Raw genomic sequence first — 23,345 nt, 5'->3', positions numbered from 1 at the left:
AACAATAATAATAAAATAAATGAGAACCGTGAGTGTAAATGCTCCCTTTAGACAGAGGTCTGGTGCTGGCTTCATCTTTTCCAAGTTCTGCCTTGGCCTCGTTGCCTGATCACTCCCACTGTGAGTCCATGGGTACTGTCTGTACCCTCTTGCTCTCACTCACCCCCTGAGGCAGCCACAGCCTTCCCACCCCACACTCTTTACCTACTTGGGTCCCATCTATCACCTCAAGTCCCACGGTTCACTTCCCCGGGCACAACCCTGCTTGGGTCTCAGAACTTGTGGTGCTGGTTTCCAGACACTGATACAAAACCCCTGAGAGAAACTGGTTACAGAAGGAGGGTTAATTTGGGCTCAGGGTTTGACAGGTTTTAGCCCATGGTTGGCTGGGTCCATTGCTTTGGTCCTGAGGTAAGGCAGAGCACCATGACGGTGGGAGCTTGGGTAGTGGAGGCTGCCTTTTTACATGGTGGCCAGGAAGCAGAGAATAAATCCAGGACAAATTACGGCCCCTGAGGGAAAGCCTCCCAATGACCTACTTTCTCCAAGCAGACCCTGTTTCCCAGAGTTTCTATTACCTACAGATGATGTCATCAAATATGAGCCCATCATTGCGTCAACTCACCAGTTAAGTCAGGGCCCTCAAGAGCCTCTCAATTCTCAAGGATCAGATCCACCGTCTGGGAACCAAGGCTTCCATACCTGAGTCTTTTGGGGGACACAAACCATAGCCGATCACTGCATAAAGTACAATGTATTCCAGCATGCTGGGCTCTTCCCTGGGTGGTGTGGTGTGTGGTGTGTGGTGTGTGTGTGTGTGTGTGTGTGTGTGTGTGTGTGTGTGTGTGTGATTTCTTGTCCTTACTGCACTCCAAATGTCTTGACGCCCAGGAAGGTGACATGCTCCTCTCTGGGTTCTCCAGGCACTTTTTAGGTGGTAGGCACCTGAGAATCTCAGAGAGAGTTAGTGCATGACTTGCCCAAGGCCACACAAGTGGTTAGTGACAGACTGAAACCTGACTTGGGACCTACCTGACTACAGGGTTCCTTCCTGGGAAAGAAATTGGAAAACAGACTAATGGTCCTAATCTCTGGATTCTGAACTGATAGAGAAATTGACTGGGAGGTGGATGAGAATTAAAACAAAGAATCTGCCTTTTATCTGGCAAGGCTAACTTCAGGGGTGTGGCCCCGTTTGAGCTGGGCTCACTCAATAGAGTCCTAGGCAGGAGTTCGTGGGAAGACAAAGTTCACCCAGCCAACAAGCACGTGTGACTGCATTGGTGCTGACCCTCGCTTGATTGCCACCCCTACCTTAGGGACAGCATTAGGGACACAGGACTTGAGCCACAGGCAGCCATCTCCTCAAATGAACCAGTGGTTCTTGTGCAAGCTGCAGGCCCAAGAGCATAGAGGCATCATCAGGTCTGAGGGTCCAAGCCTCGCGCTGCATGCCGGTTTCGGTGGGGGGGGGCATTGCCCAGGGAGTGTCCTCAGAGCAAAGGAAGGGACCCCCTCCCCCAACAGCATCTCCAGAGGTCATGTTGCTGTTTTTACTGCTTATGACCACCGCCCCCTCCGTTTTACTTCACAGGTGGTAAGGGAAGTGGAGGGACTGTGGCTCATCACTGGTCCCCTCCATGGGAGGCCCCTTTCTGACACTGGCACAACCTCATCCTCATATCTGTCAAGCTGCCCTCCTCCACAGTGGCCTTGGTAGTTCAGGTCCTCTGTACCTCTGAGGCCCCATCTTCCTTTCCATGTCTTATCGCTCAGCAGCCTCCCTGGAGCCCACGGTAGACCAGAAGGCTAAAGGGGGATCTAATACCAGAAATGATTAGAAGATGTCCCAGAAAAGCCCAAAAGGCCCCTTCTGCCATGTGGTCTTACTCAGTCATCCCACCAAACAGAAATTCAAAGGGGGCCAGCCCGGCCTGCTTCCTATTCCTTTCTTCCCTCGTCCCATCCCTTGCCTCAACCTTCCCCCTCCAGCCTTTGTTTCCCCTGGCTGCTCAGCCAGCTGGGGACCTCTCTAGGCTGACTTGGGCTCTAGGACTCTGAGGAGGCCTGGGAATAGAAGGCGCCTGGCTGGGCCAGCCTCCTCTAAAGCAGTTTGTGAGGCCCAAGAAGAGGTGTTGGTGTCAGAAAAACATAGTCCTGCTCTCTCTCCATGGCCTTAGCCCACCCCTCTGCACGTGTGCCGTCATCCATGGCTGCCCACGGGAAGCCAGAGGGAGGTAATGAGTTACACGTGCTTCTGGTGGTGGCAGGGTGCCTGCAGCCTGTACTCTGGTCCCACGTTCCTTCCCCATAAAATTAAATTATTCTCCCAGGGGACCTGCTACATCTACCTTCCATCCAGCAAACATCCCTGCTTCATTTGCTATAACCGAGAGCTGCTGGGTGGCTACACAAGGGTCTGGCTATGACCTCATGGGGGGTCACCTCACTTTATAGGCTGGAGCAGAATAGGGGTGTTAACTCATTCAGTACTGTGACACCAGGGGATATGTCCTGTTAAGTAAGAGCAGAGGACCAAGTACTGGTAGATAAGGTTGTGAGCATTGGGTGCAGAAGCCTCTGGGCCTCCTTGGCTCCACTTGCTGCTGTTTTGTGCTCGGCCTCATGTCCCCTTGGGTTCAGGTACTGGGGGACCCTGACAGGAGATGGTAGGATGGAACATATAGGAGTTTGGGTATGCACTACTCCTCAGGACCTGCTCTGCAGGGCTGCCTCAGGCTGGGTTCCTCTTTGGGGGGAGTTTTCTTTCTGAGTTCCAGCTACTCTGTCTCATCCCTGAGACATCCTCAGACCCAAGGGTGGCGGCAGCTCCAGGACTCTGTTCTGTTCCTGGTGAGCATCTCATAGCCTTGCCACCCATTTGCATGGACTACCTTTTTAAAACCTAGAAGTCTGTGTGGGAGAGAGGCCTGGTGAGGGGGTGGCTTTGCTTAGCCATCGTCCTTAAATGAGGGTAATGTCATTGTCCTCCCGGGACCAGAGGGGATGACTGAACCATGTACAGCAGTAGACACTCAGTCCCATGTGTCCCTTTATCTGTTTGAGAGACCTTGGAACCCTCGGGGAGGCAGGGAAAGGAAAAGACAGAGAGGTCCTGAGGAGGAGGAGGAGGAGGAGAAGGAGAGAGAGAGAGAGAGAGAGAGAGAGAGAGAGAGAGAGAGAGAGAGAGAGGCCCTAAACCCCACACTACAGACAAGCCCAGCATTAAGCGTGTGTTTATCCTTTGCTCAGATATGCTGCGCTTCCTTCTGTGACACGCCCTGCTCTGTTTTTGGGTAGGGGTGGTCCAGCTGCAGCCTCCAGGGAGGGACACATCAAGCTCAGTCCCATTCAGATGGCCCAACCCTCCTGTCTTCAAAAGCAGGCATCCATGTGACCCTTCCAATAGGTGCTTGCAGCTGCTTGCAGGACTGAGAGAGAGAAGGCAGATTTTCTCTGCCCAAAGAAGAAGCCAGTTTACCCATCACAGCAGGGCAGGGGGAGGACCAATTACAGCCCTGGAAAGAATGGTGGTATAGATGTAGACCTGGCTGAGCCCCCACTTCCGCCTTGCAAACACCTTCAGCTCAGGCATCTGAAGGAGACAGGGGAGGAACTTGGAATGATTACTGGCATTTGGGGCTACTCTACAAGCTGGGACCTGGGATTTTTTTTTTTTTAAGATGGAAGAAAAGTTTGTATTTTAGGTACAGAAATCTTAGCAGTGAGTGTACATTTAACCCAGTTTAGTGGCGGGTTCTTTGGCCTTTGCATTTTCCAGTTTGGCAATTCGAGCCACAGATTTAGGACCCAGGACATCGCCTCCCCAGTGGCGGCGTATCTCATCATATATCTGTCGTTGTAATTGGTCCTAATAGCTTCCACCAGCTTAGCCAGAGCTCCCTTGTCTTCTGAGTTAACCTATGTGAAGGCAACAGTGGTACATGTCTTCCTGTGGACCAGCCGCCCCAGCCTGGCCTTTCCCTTGATGATGCAGTAGGGGACCCCCATCTCCCGACACAGCGCAGGCAGGAAGACCACCAGCTCAATGGGGTCTACATTGTGGGTGATCACCACCAGCTGAGCCTTCTTGTTCTCCACCAAGGTGGTGACTGCATTGACTCCTGCTGGAAGTACAGGAGGCCTCTTAGTTGGGACATCCCCTTTGCCAGCAGCTTTCATAGCACGGGCCAACAGTCTTTGCTTCTTCTCCTGCTTTGCCTCTGGTCTGTACTTGTGGGCAAGCTTAAGCAGCTGGGTAGCTGTTTGCCGGTCCAGGGCCTGGATGAACTGGTTAATGGCAAGGGGAACTTTGAGACACTTATAGAGGACGGCCCTTTGCCGCTGCAGCCGGATGTAACGAGGCCATTTGACGAAACTGGTGAGATCTCTTTTGGGCTGGATGTCCTGCCCAATGCCGAAGTTCTTAGGCCTCTTCTCAAACAAAGGATTCACCACCTTTTTGACCTCCTATTTCTTCACGAGGGCGAGGGCCAGGGCCACCTTCTTCCCTTTGGCCTTCTTTCTCTTGGGCATCTTGCTCGGCTGGAGAAAGAGAAAGGAAAAGGAATTGTGGGTAATATGTAAGAGACCTCGGAGATCGAGAGAGACCTTCTAGGATTTTTGTTTGTTTGTTTGTTGTGGGGTGTGAATATGCACATATGCGTGCGTATTATCATATATGCATATGTATGTGTATGTATGTGTGTATGTGCATAAATATGTAGGTGCGTGAATACATGTGTATGCACACACATGTGTATGTATGTGTGTATTCATATGTGTTTGTGCATGTATATGTATGTGTGCATACATGTGTATGTAAGTACAATTATATGTGCATGCATGTGTGTATATGTGTGTGCATGTGTGTGTATGTTGTAAGTCAAAGGTCAACCTTTGGTGGCATTTCTCAGGCATCACGCACCTTGTTTTTCTCTCTGATCTGAAACTGATCAGATATGCTAGGACACCTGGGCTGTAAGCTCAATCTATTTGACTTCCTTCTCCAGGTCCCAGGATTACAAGCATGTACTACTATTCCAGAATTTTTCTTAAGTTCTAGGGTGAACTCGGGTCCTTGTGTTTGCAAAGAAAGCCCTTTACTAACTGAGTCATCTTCCCAGCCCAAGAAGAGGATCTTTTGGGCTGAATTCAGGCAGAATCCCTAGGCCTGGTACTTTTTGAGATCCGGTATGTTTAGACAGCATATCCCCCTGTATTTGCAGTATCCTTTTTAGACAAGGGCATTGCCTTTCATTTACTTTTTAAGTTAAAATTTATATTTTAGAATTTCATACATGAGTACTGTGTTTATGTCCTCCCGCTTCGCTCTCTCCCCTCCAACCCCTCCCGTTTGTTTAGGGCTGACTAAGCAGCGGATAACCCAACAAGGCATGAGCTCTAGCAGAAGTCGATCCTTTTTTCTCAGCGGCCATTAATGGCCTGTAACTCTTCCTCTAGTGGTAGGTCCTTTCGAGATTTACCCCATCCACATTGTAATTATGCCAGTCTTGTTTAGGTGACCAAATTTATGAGATTTTATGGGTGGCGCGTCTCTGTTGTGACTCTGAAAATCTTTCTGTCCCCTCTTCTGTGATGTTCTCTGAGCGGTATGTATAGGAGTTGTATTGTAGATGCATCAGCTGGGTTGGGCACCCCACAGGCAGCTGTTCTCTGCATTTTGATGAGTCATGGCTTTCTGTAATGGTCTCCATCTGCTGCAAAGGAATCTTCTTTGATGAGGGGGGAGAGCTCATTTACTGTGAGCATAAGGATGAGTATTTAGAGTGTGGTAGGAATTATGCTGGTTTAGGGAAGTGGCAGTAGTAGGCTCTCCTTTAGAATCTATGGCTTCTCCAGCTAGGGGTAGTTGGTAGTTAACCAGGTTTAATGTAGCAGACATTAATTCTGTCCTGTTAAATTTGCCACAAGTCCAATTTAGACAGCTGTTGGTTGCCCTCAAGACATAGATAGGTGTTACTACCACACCCTTGGGGATATCTTGCCATGCTGGTCATTAGTGTGGTCTGTAGGCTTTACGACAGGGTAAGGCTGTTGACTGATTTTCTTTCTTGGCAGTATGCACAGAATCTTCTGATGCTCCTTAGGGAGTTTGTTTCCAGGTCAGTTCCAGCTCAATTCTTCCGAGTCTTGTGTCAAACATACATGGTGCCTTTAGCAATAGGGTCTAACCTTCAAGTTCAGGGAGACAAACAAGGGTGAAAGCCTGGATTATTTGGGGGGTTTCTTTGACTCCACACACCAACAACTTGAAGGGAGGTTTCCCATGCCAGACACTGGGAATTGTGTTAGCTAGTGTATGACTTTTGGGTAGAGCATTATCATCATTAGTGGCAATATATATATATATATATATATTTTTTTTTTTTTTTTTTTTTATATATATATAAAATCTCGTATATATTTTCAAGTAAAGCTGAGATAATGTGACTCCACTTGGGACAAAATTAGTGGTACCTTCCACCAGGCCCCACAAGTCGTTCATTCTTTGTGTAGGACTCCATGGCCCTCTCCATCCCACTTGGACCTTGGTAGCTAGCTGACTCACTTTCCCTGCTCTTCTCCACCCCTGGCTGGATACTCTTTCCATCTCTGAGTCTTAGTTCTAAAAGCAGATGTGCAGCAGCCAGCAGGCTGTTCTTGCATTGGTGGAAAACAAGCACAAGCCATCAATTGTTTCCAAAGAATCTTTATCCAGAGTAACCTTGGGAACAGATAGGGCTTGGGACACAGAAACTTTATGGGGAACTGACAAAATTATAAAACAATCTGGAAGTGTTAGGAGGAACTGTTCTAGAGCCCTGTGAAGTCTTACTGGAATCAGCTTAGGCTGGCCCCTCCATTTTAACTATCTTATCTTCTTTTCTTAAAAACCAATGTGAAAGATTCAGACTCGTTTGATGATAGATGTGATCACTTCTACATCCACCCCTCCCCTTGCCTGTCCTCTTTTCTGGCCCCTCTTCCCCAAGGACTAAACAAGGCCGCGGGCAAGCAGGGTCACTGTGTTTCCTGCTCACTATAGCAAAACCAAACCAAGTGGGGTGTTGGATTTTCTTTTCCCACCCTCCCATTCAACAATCAACACAGCATATACTAGCTCAGCTCATCAAAAAGTGGGGGTGGGGATCAAATATGTGGGGATGGGTGAGGGGGCGGGGTGTCCTTTCCACCAGTAACCAGCTCTGAAGTAACTGGGGACCAGCTAGCTGTCTTCCAGTTCTGACAGTATCTTCTTGCACTGACATTCGTATGCCCCAGGGCATGGCATATGCTTCCAGCCCTGGCTATAAATCAGAGTTCCTATGAGCCCCTCCTCTAGTCTAATTTGTTATAGTGGCTCAGAGCTCAGAAAAACACTTTAACTACATGTCCCCACTTATTACAATGGGTGTGAACAAGGATACTGCTCTACAGCTGCATGGAAGCATGGATGGGGTATGGGAGAGGGGTGCAGAACCCCCATAACCTCCTGGAACACACCATTTCTAGCATCATCCACACATTCAGCTAGCTATTAGTGATCAACTTTCATTCTTTTCCCCTTTAGTGATTGAGGAATGTTGGTCATTCTCTGTGTACCTTGGTCTTTTTGATGGCCAGGCTTATTTTAAAGCTCCATATTTACAAAGGCCTTCTGTTCACTCTTGAGGTTTCAAGGGTTTGGGGAAATTTCTCTAGCATATACAATGAAACAACGGTATGCATCACCACATCAAAGATGTTTTGGTCCTTCCCAGGTCCTGGTAAGACTTACTGCAAATGTCACTTCAGGCCAGGGGCTTTCCTTGACTTTGTCCCTGCCACATATGTGTCCTCTTCCCTTTTACGAACAAAGCTTAATGGAGGTCCCCATTAAAGGCACAAAGTTTCAGCAGCATCAGACACAGAGGTCATCTGGGGCTGCCTCTCATCACGCATATTGTACAATGAAAACCACGTGAGCGATGAGTAACCAGAGTGAGAATGAAGCTTATCCTAATGAAGTCAGACTTGGGCAGGTTTATTGGAGATCCTTGGATGAGCCAGCACTGGGGTTCCTCCCAGCAATAAAACGCTGGCCCCACCTGCTGTTTATGGACCCGGGACCAATACCAATGAGAACCAAAGAAAATGGCTGTCATGATGGTTAAAACTCAAGTTGGTGGATTCAGAAGCATCCCATCCTGTGTGCTGTTGCCTCCACCCAGTAACTCTGCCGATAAATACCTGATTTATCAGCCTTAACTTGTGAGTGTGCTTGCAGATTGAAAGAAAAATAAACCCAAGCAGATAACTTCCAGAAGGGTCTAAAGTTATAACTGCCAACCGGAAACATTTTTAGAGAAATTGAAAGTTACATTTTCAGGGGATGAGCATATTGATGAGGGACAGTTTGGAATGCTTTCACATGTCCCACAGGCCTTCCCTGACAGCCAGGCTTTAAATCTCCATAGACAGCCCCACACCCATGCCTGCCCTCCTGGCAGGGCTGGGAGGGCGTTGGGCAGCCTGATACCTTTGGGCATGCCTCCTTCTGCTCCCATTATTCAGAGAACTCCACACTTCCAACCTCTGGGAATAATAAAACTCTAGGACAATCTTATTTCGACTGTATCTTATCAAAAAAGAAATCAAATGTTTGTCCCTAATAAATCGAATTCTTACTGTAGATAATTGACTTTCTGTCCAAAAATGTGTCTTCACATTCTCCCTTGACATGACAAGTGTTTTACTCTAGAACCATGGACTCCTATGACCCAGATCTGTGATGTCATCATTGGAGCAGAATGAGACTGTCCAGGGTGGAGCTCAGCCTATAGAATGTCAAAGAAATTTAATTCAGTTCCAAGGGGGCACTAAGAGATGTTCAGAGTCTTGGGTATGTGAGGAGAGCCAGGCCTTTGTTTGCCCTTTTGGAACAAAATTTTGCTCCAAGTTATGTTTTGTAGCCAAGTAGAATTTGCCAATTATTTATTTGTATGAGGAAAATGTAAGACATGACCTTTCCAGCAAAAATAAATGTGCTCACATGTGTCCATTCCTTCAGAGAATCTCACCAGGCCCTGCTGGTCCCAGAAACAAGAGAGTGACCCTGTCCCAGAAACATTGCAAGGTGTGTAGAGTGGACAGAAGTGTATGAAGACAGTTACACATAATGACCGCAGTGCTAGAGAGATATGTGTTAGGTCCTAGCATAGTTCTCTCGATGTACTTAGCAATCCTTAGTGTATTATCTTCCAGAATCTCTCTCTCTCTCTCTCTCTCTCTCTCTCTCTCTCTCTCTCTCTCTCTCTCTCTCTCTCTCTCTCTCTCGTGTGTGTGTGTGTGTGTGTGTGTGTGTGTGTATGTGTTCCTGTTCTGGGAATCAAACTCAGGTCCCTATGCTTGAAGGACAAACACTGCTGACTGAGCTATCCTTCCTAGTCCCTTCTAGAACATTCTTAATCTTGAGCACCTAAAGAAAGTTGAGATTTTCTTACCATCACCAGAGTCAGTGTTTCCTAGAATGTGACTGTGTTCAACACAGCAGCACTAAAAGTGGTTGAGACACACAAGTGCATATTTGTCATTTTAATAGTGAGGTATTTATTTAGCTACCCACTAGGAAGATATTAGCTCTTCACTTGTGATGATGATGCAGTTTTCTCCCTAAATAAATTTAACTTCAACAGTGGGATGATGTCAAGATTGTAAGACCCTGGGGTACCCAGCCATGGGCAAATAGTACAAGGAGCCCATAGATGCAGATGTTTAAGGATGGGGACACTCCAGTGGTCAGCAGCAGCCACCTGCTCCTCAGCTAGATCACTGTTGCCTGTGCTGATACACTGAGCCTAGATCACCATCTCCTATGGTGGCACACTGAGCCTAGATCACCATCTCCTATGGTGGCACGCTGAGCCTAGATCACCATCTCCTATGGTGGCACACTGAGCCTAGATCACCATCTCCTATGGTGGTACACTGAGCCTAGATCACCATCTCCTATGGTGGTACACTGAGCCTAGATCACCATCTCCTATGGTGGTACACTGAGCCTAGATCACCATCTCCTGGGGGGGGGGTGGCCGCCCCGCCAGCCCCCTCCCCTATGGTGGCCCCCTGGGCCCAGATCACCATCTCCTATGGTGGCACACTGAGCCTAGATCACCATCTCCTATGGTGGCACACTGAGCCTAGATCACCATCTCCTATGGTGGCACACTGCGCTCTTTCTTTAAGTCATTTTATGTGGGCTCAGTTTTCAACTTTCTCAGAGCTGTTGGCCTTGCCCTTTGCTGACCTCTTGGATCACTTTCTGGTCTCTGCGATGCTGCTGTCTCTTCCAGAGGCCATAGACAGAGGGGAAACTTTTCCCATAACGCTCTTAGAGCTTGGATTCCAAGTGGTTCTCAGCCTTCCTAATGGTCATGTTGTGGTGACCCCCCCCAACCATAAAGTTATTTAGTTGCTACATCCTAACTGTAATTTTTCTACTGTTATGAATTGTAACATAAATATTTGTGATGGTGTTGGGGGAACCATGGGAAAAGGTCATTCGACCTTGAAGGGGGTGGTGACCCACAGGATGAGAACCACTGGCTCGGAAGGTTTTGCTGTCATTCACCATTTTCTCATCAATCTGGTCACCAGTGTCCCTTCAGCTGTAAACAACAACAGCGCTTAATAAGTCACAGCTTCGCCAGGACTCGCTTCAGAACTGTTCTCACATTGGGAAGAGCATTTTCTTCTCAGAGTCCCGGCTTTCAAATCTACCACAGCTGCTCATGTCACCATGAGGCTGTAGGGAGAGGAGGGACATCAGCCCCGTGCTCAGGCCTGTCCTTCAGGCTGATTCCTCCTCATTGCCTCTTCTGCCAGAGCTCTTACTGTAGAGGCTCTACTTCACTCCTCACTGTTTGCATGCCTTCTTCCCAGTCCTGCAGGAGCTCCTGGAGGATGGTGGTCACCTTCATTCAACAAATGTGTTGAGCGATGTCTGCCAAGCCCTGGTCCAGGAACCAGGAAGTTGGCAAGGAAGGGCTAGGACATGTCTCTTCCTCAAGTTTGCCTTTGCACTTATGGAGCTGCTCATAAATCTGGTAGTTAGCTATCAGCATATGCCAATTCACTCCCAAAATGAAACAGAGTAAAAGAAACAGATGTGTACCCCCCCCCACACACATGTTTTCTGAAGAGTCATAGGTATGCAAAGAAAGCCCCAAATTTTCTGCTGTTGGTTTTTATTACTCTTTGACTCTTTTAGGGGGCCCGCCACCCAGCTCCCAAATAAATACATGGAGGCTTTTTCTTACATTTAAATGCCTGGCCTCAGCTTCTCTTGTTTCTTGCTAGCTTTTCTTAATTTATCAGTGTCTACCATTTGCTTCTAGACTTTACCTCTCTATTTCTGTATGTCTTTTCTTTCATTCTTATTCTGAATCTGACTGGATGTCTGGCCCCTTTTCTTTCTCCTCGATCTCTCCTCTCAGACGTTTCCTTCTATTTATTCTTCCTACCAGCTCTGCCTATCCTTTCTCCTGCCTCGATATTGGCCGTTCAGCTTATTAGACCAATCAGGTGTTTCAGACAGGCACAGTAACACAGCTTCACAGAGTTAAACAAATGCAACATAAAAGAATGAAACACATCTTTGCATCATTAAACAAATATTCTGCAGCATAATCAAATGTAACACATCTTAAATTAATATTCCACAACAATTTGCCATCTTTTTCAGATATTTTGCTCAAAAATATGCCACCTCACTTGATCTTAGGAAAAAAAAAGCAAACAATAAAAACATGCTTCTCTATGGTTTGGGGAGATGGCTCAGCCAGTAAAGTACTTGCCACAAAGCATGAGGACCTCAGTTCTGTCCCTTTCAATCCATGTCAGAAGCCAGACTTGACAGCACACACCTGCAGCTCCAGTACAGACAGGGAGACTCCTCCAGCTCACTGGTCTGTCAGTCTAGCCAAATGGGTGAATCCCAGAGTCAGCGAGAGACCTGTCTTATAAAATATAGTAGAGCACCGAGTCAGTCAAAGTTGACCTCTGACACACACACACACACACACACACACACACACACCAGGCCAACAGTAACAAAAGTTCCTTCGTTAGTATTAATTCCTCTTTGGTTCCCTTGCAGTCATATTCTCTAAGCATCTTGTCACGATAGTCATGCTCTGCTTGTCCAACACTGAAGCCCCTATTCTGTTCTATTTGAAATAGTTTCCTTTAGTATAGGATGGGATTGAGGCTTCCTAAAGGAAGCAGACACTCTCAAAGGAAGGTCTAGTTTCCTTGTGTTTGCTGACAAAGGGATCTGTCACAGGCAGGATGCTCACTATTAAGTAGAAGCCTCAGATAAAAGGAAAGGGGCTTTTTTTTTTTGTGTGTGTGGAAAAAAATAGAGTGCTACCACACAATGTGCAACTCGACACCCTCCTGTGAAGAGCTAGCAATATGCATACAAATAGCAAAGGTTAGCCTTGACTTAGCAATATATGTGTCTGTGGTTTTCCCCCTTCTATTCTGTTTTGAGACCCAGGATGGGACACACAGAGCAATACAGCTGGAAGGCCCACCGTGATAATGAGAGTTAACATGTGTGTATAATATCATTAAGTGCTGTGCCTACTGCCCTGGCTCTTCCAGAATGCAGGCTTTTCTCTGTCAAGTGACAATAAGAAAGCTAGTGGCTGTCACCAGAATAGGTAAATGAAGTGTTCCCAGAGCCTACATATTCAGGAGTAAAACCAGTTGGATCCTAGTATAGAAAGTGATAGAAAATTCTAGAAAGAAAATTCCAGGCAAGTTAAAAAGATGTTCTCTGTCCAAATGCTAGTGGAAAACCAGCTTGATTCCCCAAATTTGCTAACATTTAAGGACCAAGGTGAATGATCGTCGACTTTTATTTCTTTGACAATTAGCTTTGCTTTGTGCCTAAAGTTTTACAGTGAGATTATGCAACCATCCTGCTTAGTGTTTTAAAGGCAGTGCTTAAAATAAGATGGAGTATTTGAATGGGAAAATGTTGTCCAAGTCAAAACACCTCTGAGGATCCAGGACTGTTTGGATCCAAAGGCATCAACTGTCACCCACAAATTCTCCATGGCAACAAAACCTGCAGAGGCCAAGAATTAGTAAGGACGCTCAAGAGAGAAAATACAGCTCTTGAAGTTCCTCAAAACCAATGAAACTACCAAGGGGACTGCAAGCGTCTCACCAACTGTAGTTTCTCTTGCCAATCCTTTCCCTCTCAGTTCCTTTCCAGTTAGTGGCACTGGACTATAAAGGGCAGTCCTTCTGGAGGGGCCTGTCAACTCCACGAAGCAGAGACTGAAGTAGAGACATTGTGCTTTGAAAAGAATCTCATATATTGATTCTTATAAATTGTCATAGGAGGGTATCACATTGATTGACAGAGGTTTGTAAGTTTCCTGGTCTCTGTGTGGGCTCTTAAGGACTGCCTTGAAGGACAAACTGAGTTGACAGGTCACCTGAGATCTGATGCAAGGTTTATCACTAACAGTAGCTGCTCTTTGCAGTCCTGAGGATGAGGCCTAGGCCCAGTGTGTGCTAGATAAGCACTTTACCAACCACCCTTTTATTTTCATTCTGAGGCAAGGGCTCACTAAGTTACCCAAACTGGCCTTGAACTTATCATGTAGCCCAGACAATCTTAAATTTGCTGTACTCATGCTCAGCCTCTCAAGTAGCTATATTGACAGGTATAATGATTAATCTACCCCCTACCCCCACCCCAAGACAGAGTTTCTCTGTGTAACCACCTAGCTGTCCTGGAACTTACTCTGTAGACCAGGCTGGTCTGAAACTCATAAAGATCTCCCTGCCCTCTGCCTTCCGAGTGCTGGGATTAAAGGCGTGCACTATCACACCCAGCTATAATGGTTAATCTTAATTGCCAAATTCATCAGGCTTTAGAATCACCATAAAAACACCCCTCTGCGTGAACTCATGAAGGTCTTTCCAGACAAGTTTAGATGCCCATAATCAGATCTACCCTGAATATAGGCAGCATCATCCTATGGGCTGGAATTCAGGTACTGAATAAAAAGGACAAAGTGGGCTAAGCACCACCTTAATCTCTTTCTGTTTCCTGATGTCAGGCTACTGCCACCATACAATATGGATGACATGCTTGAACCAAACAACATCTTCTTTCTTTACTGCTTTTGTCAGGTGTTTTAGCCCAACAACAAGAAAATCAAATAATACACCAAGCCTTTAGTTACCTTACTTTGGATGTGAGCCCACAGATGTGGACACACTGTAAGGCCCATGACCACAATCACCTGGTTATCTCCAGCAGATACTGGTGGCCTAACTGCACAGGATGAGGTTACTATGAGTTTTGGTAAATTTAGACCCAAGTTTGCAAGCTGGTGATTGGATTTGGCTTACAAACCTGATTTGTTTGTGCCCTCTACTGCTTTTAGATTCTCATTAGTTGCCAACATTAAAGATAAGGAGTCCTGCAGCATCTCCTAGCACAATAGTTCACAACCTGTGGGTCACAACCCCCACAGGGTTGCCTATCAGATATTTATATTACGATTCATAACAGTAGAAAATGGCAGTTATGAAGTAGCAATGAAATTATTTTATGGTTGGGGGTCAGCACAACATGAACTGTATTGAAGGGTGGCAGCATTAAGAAGGCTGAGAACCACTGTTCTAGCGTGTCTCAAACATTCTAGGCCTCCCATAACCCTCAGTTTTCCAGGGCAGGTGCAGCAGTCCACAGTCTCCCAGAGCCTTGCGCATGCTCCCACTTGCTCCTAACCACTGCAGTAGTGGAAACTTGCAAGTCCTATTCTTTTAAAGTCATTATGGACATGTGTACATGCATGCACACATGATGCCTATGTGTGGGTGCACATGGCAGTACACTGTGGAGGTCAGAGGGAATATCCATGGAGTCAGTTCTCTCTGTGGGGATTGAGTCCCAGGTATGTACAGCAAGCATATTCATCCATTGAGCCATCTTGTGAGCCCAGCAATTCCTATTTTAACTTTTCTCCATATTCCCTGATTGCGTGAGGCAATGGCGCTTTGGTAAAGAACACACATTAAAGCCCATCTCAGTGTGTTTCTCCTACTCTGAGATGGATTCATGGGGACCACATAAACCTGTTTGCATTATTCATAGAGAGTGCATGGAGAACAAAACACTGAATGGCTCGTGATGGTCCTAGAAAGATCTTGATTGAGATGGTTGTGTTATAGACGTGCAGAAGGGTGTAAACATCTGTATGCAAGAGGGAGGGGTGAGACCTCAAAAGAAAAACAGCCCATGAGGTTGTTTTCAAGTATCGTTTCTGTTCTATTTCTCCTCTTTTAGGTCCGTGTCACAAGCGGCGGGCGGGTGGCTGCTGTACCCAGCTGGGCTCCCTGTCAGCACTGAAGCATGCTGTCCTGGGACTCTACCTTCTGGTTTTCCTGATTCTTGTGGGTATCTTCATCTTAGCAGGTAAGAGCAGCCTTTCTGTGTCTGGGACTTTGGGGATGAGAGAGGAAGACTCATAGCCTCTGCTCCCGCCTCCCACTGCCATAAGCCCAAATGCCTCCCTTGTTGCTACAGAAACCAGAGAGGAAGATGCTGGCCCACCCTGGTGCTATGGAAACCACAGAGAAAGATGATAGCTGGTCTTTCTGAGTAGACACGGTCTTCAGCAGTGCTGCCTGTTTCTGTGTGGAGTGGAGTGGAAGGGAAGGGAAAGCTCCTTGAGGGTGTGGGACCTCTGAAGTCAATAGGACAGATCCAGCTCCCCAGGATGGCTTCCAGCTGTCCCTGCATTATCATGGGATATATGTCTTACACAATGTCTCCCCAACCTCTGGGGTGTGGTGTGTCCCTGAGGTTTTATCAAAATAGTCACATAGTACTTTACTGCTAAGGCTAATCAGTGTTGGGGAAGCCTGCTTCCCTTTGCAGTTAGGAGGTAGAATCCATTCTATCACAACTCTTGGTTCTTCTTATGAGATGGGCCTTTGATGGATGGGATGGGAGGGGGAGCATCCTATATCCAGGGTGAGGCAGAGCTGGCAGATTTAGAAAGGGATGGGGGGGTTGGTACACATTTAATCCCTGCACTTGGGAGGCAGAGCCAGGTGGATCTTAGTGAGTTCAAAGCCAGCTTGATTTAGCTTGATTTACACAGTGAGTTCCAAGACAGCCAAGTTTATATAAAGAGAGATTGTCTCAAAAAAAAAAAAAAAAAAAAAAAAGGAAGAAAAGAAGGAAAGAATGGATGGAAAGAAGAAAGCAGAAAGCTAAGAAAGGGATCTAATGGGAACTGTTGATTTTATGCTGTACATAGCCCAGTTGCTCACCTGCAGGCCATCCCAAAGCCAGCCTCTGGGGGCCTCTTCCTGGCCCGCTCCAGAGGACAGACTGCTCATTTACCATCTTCTCAGGGGAGACATGGACAGTTTGGCAAAGTAGGCCAAAGGAGCCACCTATCACATGAGAACCATCCTTGTGCCAGGCTCTGTGCCAATATTGAGACACAGCTAAATGAGAGCCAGGGGGTTCTCTCAAGGGGTTTCCACTCCAGAGGATCCGGGGCCAGGTGACTGGATGGAGCCCTGTCAAGGAGAATGCAGTGGCCACGGTGCCACTGGAGTGGGGCACTCTGAGAAAGTGGCTGTTTCATGGAAGAGGGTGGGGTTGTTTGGAGTGAGGCTGTGGACCAGGCAGAGCTGACTTGGAGTGCTCAGGGTGGGGTCCTTGAGTTAACCAGAGGGCAAGACTCTGGAGGTTCAGCCCATACAGATGACCCTTTGCTGGAAATCTTGAAATGATGCCCAGGACCTCCCTGATCTTGACTCACTCCCCATCAAGTGGGACAAACCACTTGGGCATTGTAATGGGATAGTTGGTGTAGCCTGCGCCTTCAGGTTTCCATACTCAGGGTAGCAGGGGTGGTGCCTGTCTCACCAAGCACTACACTGAGGGGTGGCCAACAGCAACACAGAGAAACTCATGATTCATCCCAGTGACCAAAGGATGGTGTCCAGCAAGGTCTACCATGGGCCAAGCCAGCCAGGGGATGATTTGAACATGTTCTTGGGATCTAGGTTTTGTGGTTTTGGCTGCCAGGACCATAACAAATTTCTGGAATGTTTGGAAAGTGTCTCAGCCCAGCAGGAAAGCATGGTGTTACAAGTGCTCTGAACAGGAACTTTTAGGTGGCCAGAGGGGGTTTCCAGGAGAGGGACAAGGTTGGCAGGGGACCTGGGATAGGACCTTGGAGGCTAAGGGTAGGGCAGGGAGATATCTCATCTCAAGAGAAATGTGCAGGGGAGGAAAGCCTTCTGATATCTGAAGGGCTGCCACATGGAAAAGGGTAGACACGTTTAACTTGGCTGAGGATGGACCTGTGACCAAAGGGTAGATACTGTGGAGACAGATGTCCCTTCAGAACAGAGAAACAATGCCGTGCAGTGATGCCGTGCAGCGGCACACTGTAAGGCTCTCTCTCTCTCTCTTGGCTCAGTGGTCTCATGGGATTTATGATGACATCCTGGAAGCTTCAGAAAGGAGGGTGGGATGGGGTTTCCCAATCTTGTGAAAATGCTGCCAGGCTTCCTTAGCTGTTCAAGCTGTTCAAACCTGAGCAGGGATTTTTGTTTTGTTTTTTTGGTTATTGCTTTGAGCCTATAAGTTTTGGAGTAATGGATTATTGCCTGGGTACGATGAAAATTTTGATCAGATTGGAACTAATCTCTTGGTTGGGAGGGTGTGGCCATTATCAACTGCCTAGGTTCTTGTCTGGACAGCCATGTTGGCCTGTGGGAGAGGCTTTTTAATAAGGGAAGCCCACCAAAGTACGGGCAGAAGTGGCCACTCCCATTGGAAGGAGAATGCGGTACTGAGTGGCCTCCTTAAGGAGGCCTTCCCAGTCTAAGGAAAAGGGCTCCTTCCTAGCAAAACCACGATGATGGGAAATGGAGGAGGTGGTTCAGGCTTTGGGTTCTCATTGGGAGTGCTTCCTTCACCCCAGGCAGAACTGGCCTTCCATACCTTCCATGATTTCCTGTCTTGTAGCCCAGGCTGATCTGGAATTCACTACATAGCCCAAGCTTGTAAGGAGTATGGGTTTTCCTCCCGCTGCCAGTCTTGTCCCGCCGCTGAGCCAGCCCCAAATAATACACAGAGACTCTGTATTAGATATTATACTGTTGGCCAGTTACTACTTTCTTAGCGGCTAGCTCTGTCTTAAGTATTAACCCATTTGTGTTAATCTATGTATTTCCATGTGGTCTTCTTACCGGGAGCCGGCTGCCGCATACAGCTCTCTCCAGACTCTCCATCTTTGCCCCTCCTTCCTACTTCCTCTTCCTCCTTGTCTCCTAGTCCCTCCTATCTTCCTTTCCTATTGGCCAACAGTGCTTTATGTATTAACCAGTACGAGAAACATATACAGAATGACATCTCCCATCATCTCCTCTTTTCTGTCTAAATAAAAAGAAGGGTTTTAACCTTAACATAGCAAAATATATTATACAACAGTTATCAAGTAAGAATCACAGTTAACAATATTTAGTCCATTAACATTTAGCAAGATTTGAAGAAAATATTCCATCATCTATTCTATCTTTGTGTGTCTAAAGTCTAAATAACTTATCTTTAATCCTAACTAATGAAAACTATAACCATAACCATCTGTCTTCAACTCCTTCAAAGACCACAGAAGGATAATATATAAGCTCTAGAAATGACAGAGACATCTTGCCTTTTCAGTCACCCGAAGTTCTTCTGTAATCTTCCATCTTCAGCCCATAGGCCATAGTGTGTCTGACAGACTCTCCAGTAAAGCAGGAAACTTTAAACTGTCTTCTTGTATTGGCAGTTTGTCAGTCACTTTTCTCCGTGTCCTGCATACTGTCTCGCAGACTCTTCCATGAAGCAGGATCTCTGTAGCAATGTCCATCTTGAATCAGGGGTCACTTTCCTGTGGGTCCTGTATGTCCAGTTTATACATCACAAAGTCAAACAGTCCAGACAAGAGGAGTATCTTGTCCAAATGGCTAGTCTTGACATATTGGAGGCAAACTCCATAACGAGTTTTTTTAATGTCCATCTTCCTTTCTGGTGCAGGTGGTATTGCCAAGAGCAATTATGACTCACTGTCAAGAAAAACCCTAAGCCATTTTAAATGCCATATTCTGTAGGTCTTTGAAAGGTTTGAAGAATGCCTATCTATCTCAAATACATCTCTGTGTATCTTGAAAAACCTAACTAACTTAACTCTAAGCTTTGACTATCATAGGTAATTATCTTGAATCTGTACTAAGTTATACACTACATTTCTAACTGAGCTATATAAACACAATACCTAAGCAAAAGGAGAAATATAAACATCACAAAATTGACCTTAAATTGTATCAATAAATGAAAATCCATTCCAAAACAAAGTAATCATATCAATACCATAATTTCCTTTTTACCTTTAAAAATAATTGGCTGCGATCATTACCCATTTATAACCAAGTCCATTTAAATGAAACCAAACATTTATAAACAATATTTGGGAATTTGGGCGTCGTTCTTCCAAACTACCTCCTGCTGATAGGGGGCACTGCATGGGGATCCTAAGAAGATGTAGAAATCCTGGCTGTAGTCTGTAAGTCTGCCTTGTTCAAGCTGTTTTGAATGTTGGATCATCAGGAACTCTGTTTCAGTGGGTCTGGCTTGCTCAAACCACATTAGTTTGGAAGGAATCCATAGCTTTTTATTTTCTGTGGAAACAAAAATAGAAATCCTTTTCCCCAGTAACTTGTCCTTGAACTTACATTTTTGAGTCAAAGCATTTTTAAAATATATAAATTGAATTAATCCAGCAGCATTTCCTTTATCAGTTGTTGTTATTTTCTCAGCAGTCAAACAATGCAGAGATAACACAACAGCATACAGTAACCAGATTCTCTCTGAGCTTTTCATACTCTGTTTATTTTACTTTTATTTTTTCATTTTTTGAGACATAGTTTCTCTGTGTAACTTTTATCGGTCCTGGACTTCACTCTGCCCACCACAGGTTTACTTGGAATCACAGAGATCTGCTTGCCTCTGTCCCCCGAGTGCTGGGATTAAAGGCCTGTGCTGCCACACCCAGCTGTTATCTGTCTTTTTAAAACCATGTTTTTTTTTTTTGTTGTTGTTGTTGTTTTGTTTTTTCCAAGCCTACGTATTTTTTAAAACACACTGCAAACCTTTAGAGGTTTTTCGTAATATGAATCTGTCTTTACTGTAAATCTTTATCTTTTTCTGGCCATGAGTCTTTATCTGTTAAACAACAACAATGTTAAAATGAAAGTCTTTGTTGTTTCTGTCGAGGTTATCAAAGATGGCAGTGGGTACCTTTACCGCCAGCAATGAAAGCTGTAGTCACTGCCCTGGTCAACCCTGCCATCCACAAGGAATGCTGCCTGCTTGGAGATGTGGTCACTGCCATTGCCATCTCTCATGCACACCAATAAATTGTTAGCAGAGTTATTTAAAAGCTGTGCAGTTTTTTTGCCGCTTATGCTGAGTCAGGAATCCTCCCTTAAAGGAGCCGTGCAAATATCTGCTTGTCTCTCACAAAGCAGATTCCAACCGAGAAAAATGCTGCTACCAAGAACCTTGCTTGTCTATGTCCTTTTGTTTATAACACCCTGTTTTTTAAGCTTCTGTTAAATTTTAAGTGGAAGTTCTTATTAGCCACGTTGGGCGCCATCTGTAAGGAGTATGGGTTTTCCTCCCGCTGCCAGTCTTGTCCCGCTGCAGAGCCAGCCCCAAATAATACAACAGTATTAGATATTATACTGTTGGCCAGTTGTAGTGAGATAGTCCTTCTGTGGCACTGACCATACCCATTGGGGGGTGGAGCCATGGGCGGAAGTGACCTGTGGAAGGACTATCTCACTATACAAGCTGGCTCCAAATTCTTGGCAATCCTCTGCCTCCTGAGTCCTGGGCTTATAGACATAGGCTACCACACCTGGCTTTAATTCTTTCTTAATAGCAACAGTTGACCATTGCCATCATCATCTTCACACATGGGAATAAAAAGATAATGAGGTGCAGTTGCTTTCAGGACAAGTTTAAAGTCTCTCTCTCTCTCTCTTACACACACACACACACACACACACACACACACACACACACACACACACAATGTAGCTTATGTTAGATAGCAGATTATGCCAAAAGAATGTTCCATTCCCAAATGCTATCATTGAGGAGTCTTTTGCCTAGGGAAGATTCTACACTATAGATGCCGACATCATCCCGCATTGGGGGGAGGGGGTCAGTGTGTGATGCCACCAGTCTTTGTTAAGACAATCTTGTGGCATCTGTGTCTGGCAATTCTGTCTGTAGCTGTGGTCAAGGACATTGCTCCTTGTGGTATAGAATCTTAACATTGAGAATAGCAGAGAGAATTTCCCTGCCCCTGTGGCAGAAAGGTATGTATGCATCTATGAGGAGGTAGTTTTCCTTCTTTCTTCCTGAGGAGGCTTCGAATCTTAAGTCACTAAAATCACTTTTGAAGAGGTAATTATCATGGACAGAGTCAGCTGTCACCCTGTTGTGTCCTGTAAGAACTTGAAGGTAATTAAAACAAGAACCAAGAGACAGATCTGTGGTCCACCTGCATCAAGTGCATAGACCACAGAGAAAGGATTTGGGGGGACACCTCATGCATGCTCCATTTGAGGCCTCTACACTTGCCCTTCCTAGCCCTGTCTCACCTACTTCCATCACAGCGTGTGCCAGTCTCCTCATCAACAGCCGTAATCCCTTTTAGAACCAAGAAAGAATGTTGTACTTAGTTTTGTCTACTTGGTTTGTTTCTTCATGGGTTGATTTCCGAATGTGTGAATGGATGAGAGAATGAATGAATGAGACAATCTTGGAAAAACATTCATGTGGGGAAATGGTTATTTTCATTTTAATCAAGTATCTACAGGATATGAATATGGAACTGCCCTTCAAGAACATTTGGCCCTGGGCAATGGTGGCACATGCCTTTATTTCCAGTGCTCAGGGAGGCAGAGACAGGTGGACCTCTGTGAGGGTGAGGCCAGCCTTGTCTACAGAATGAGTTCCAGGACAGCTGGAGATACACAGACAATCCCTGTCTCAAACCAAAACAAAAAGAACATTTGGCTAGGAGACTTAGTTATGTAGCTGAGGATATGAGCACACATTCATCTTAGTACATGCTGACCCTACAGTCTTCAGAGAGAGTATTAAGACAGAAGGGGTGTATAGTAGTTCACACTGGGGTAAGTCTGGACCCTGGAACCAGCCCATCTGAACTGGAACTCCGGCTTCTCCATTGCCATGTGACGATGGCCACATTGCCTGACCTTTCTGTACTAGGTCCTCCTATTGAAACAGAGGAAGCTGGCATTCCTACCACACTGGGCTGCCGTGAGGGTTAAAGGGTCAATATATCTAATGCCCTCAAGAAAGCTCCTGGTGCCTGGCAAGTGTGACTGAGGGAGGGGGCAGGTATTATTGCTGTCATTGACGGCCATTCTCTTCCTTGGTTTCCTTTGCTGTCAACTGAGATGAATAATGGAGACTGGACATTAGTTTTAGCTCATCTACCAGCATCCTGAACTCTCAGAGCATCTTTCTGCTAACTGGATATTAGGCTATTCATTTGTAATATGACCAGGGTGTCTGTTTTTCCTTTCTCCCTCCTCCTTCTTCCCTCCCTCCCTCCATTCTCTCCCTCCTCCTTCTTCCCTCCCTCCCTCCTCTCTTCCTCCCTGTCTCTTCTCTCCTTCCCATTCTTCCCTCCCTCCCTCCCTTCCTTACCCCCCCACAGGGCTTAGGTACATTTTACATCGCAGCCAGTACCCGCACACAAACCTGACACTGAAATGTCTGGTTTCACTGATGGTTTTTTTTATCCCTATTCTATTCTTTTTGCTTTTTGGTTTTTTTTTTTTTTTATTTAAAACAGCCCCAACATAGCCATTCATTTCATAATCTCTGAATGGAACACAGCCATTGTTTGAAAAATATTGGGTCAAATGACAGTTTTGTTTTTCTGTGTCTTTGTGTATTGTAAAAAGAGTGCTGTTCCCACTAGGCTCTAGGCTTTGAGGCCAAACTTGTGGTTTAACTCCAGACTCCACCAATGAATGGCTGTGTCATCTTGGGGGTAAAAAGAGTAACCTTTAATAGTTCTTATTTCCTCATTTTTAAAATAGTACACACCCCTGTAGGCTTGCTGTAAAGATTAAACAAATTAATTGGTGAAAACTCTTAGTTCTTGGCATAGGAAAAGAACTCAGTGACCATTAGATGATTACTATTAACACACTCA

General features: G+C 45.9%; 1 protein-coding gene and 1 pseudogene across 1 annotated transcript in view; one reads left to right on the top strand and one right to left on the bottom strand.

Moving 5' to 3' along the window:
- Scara5 (scavenger receptor class A member 5) overlaps positions 1 to 23,345 on the top strand; it is a 92,073-nt gene that overhangs the window by 3,117 nt on the left and 65,611 nt on the right. Inside the window, exon 2 of the mRNA XM_051195501.1 lies at positions 15,359 to 15,487. Within this exon, the coding sequence (XP_051051458.1) occupies positions 15,359 to 15,487 (129 nt within the window). The remainder of the gene's footprint in view (positions 1 to 15,358; positions 15,488 to 23,345) is intronic.
- Positions 3,728 to 4,542, bottom strand: LOC127230254 (60S ribosomal protein L7a-like; annotated as a pseudogene).

Source organism: Phodopus roborovskii, unplaced genomic scaffold (assembly GCF_943737965.1).
Source record: "Phodopus roborovskii unplaced genomic scaffold, PHOROB, whole genome shotgun sequence".
Classification (NCBI taxonomy): domain Eukaryota; kingdom Metazoa; phylum Chordata; class Mammalia; order Rodentia; family Cricetidae; genus Phodopus; species Phodopus roborovskii.
This window is presented reverse-complemented; position numbering and strand designations above follow the sequence as displayed.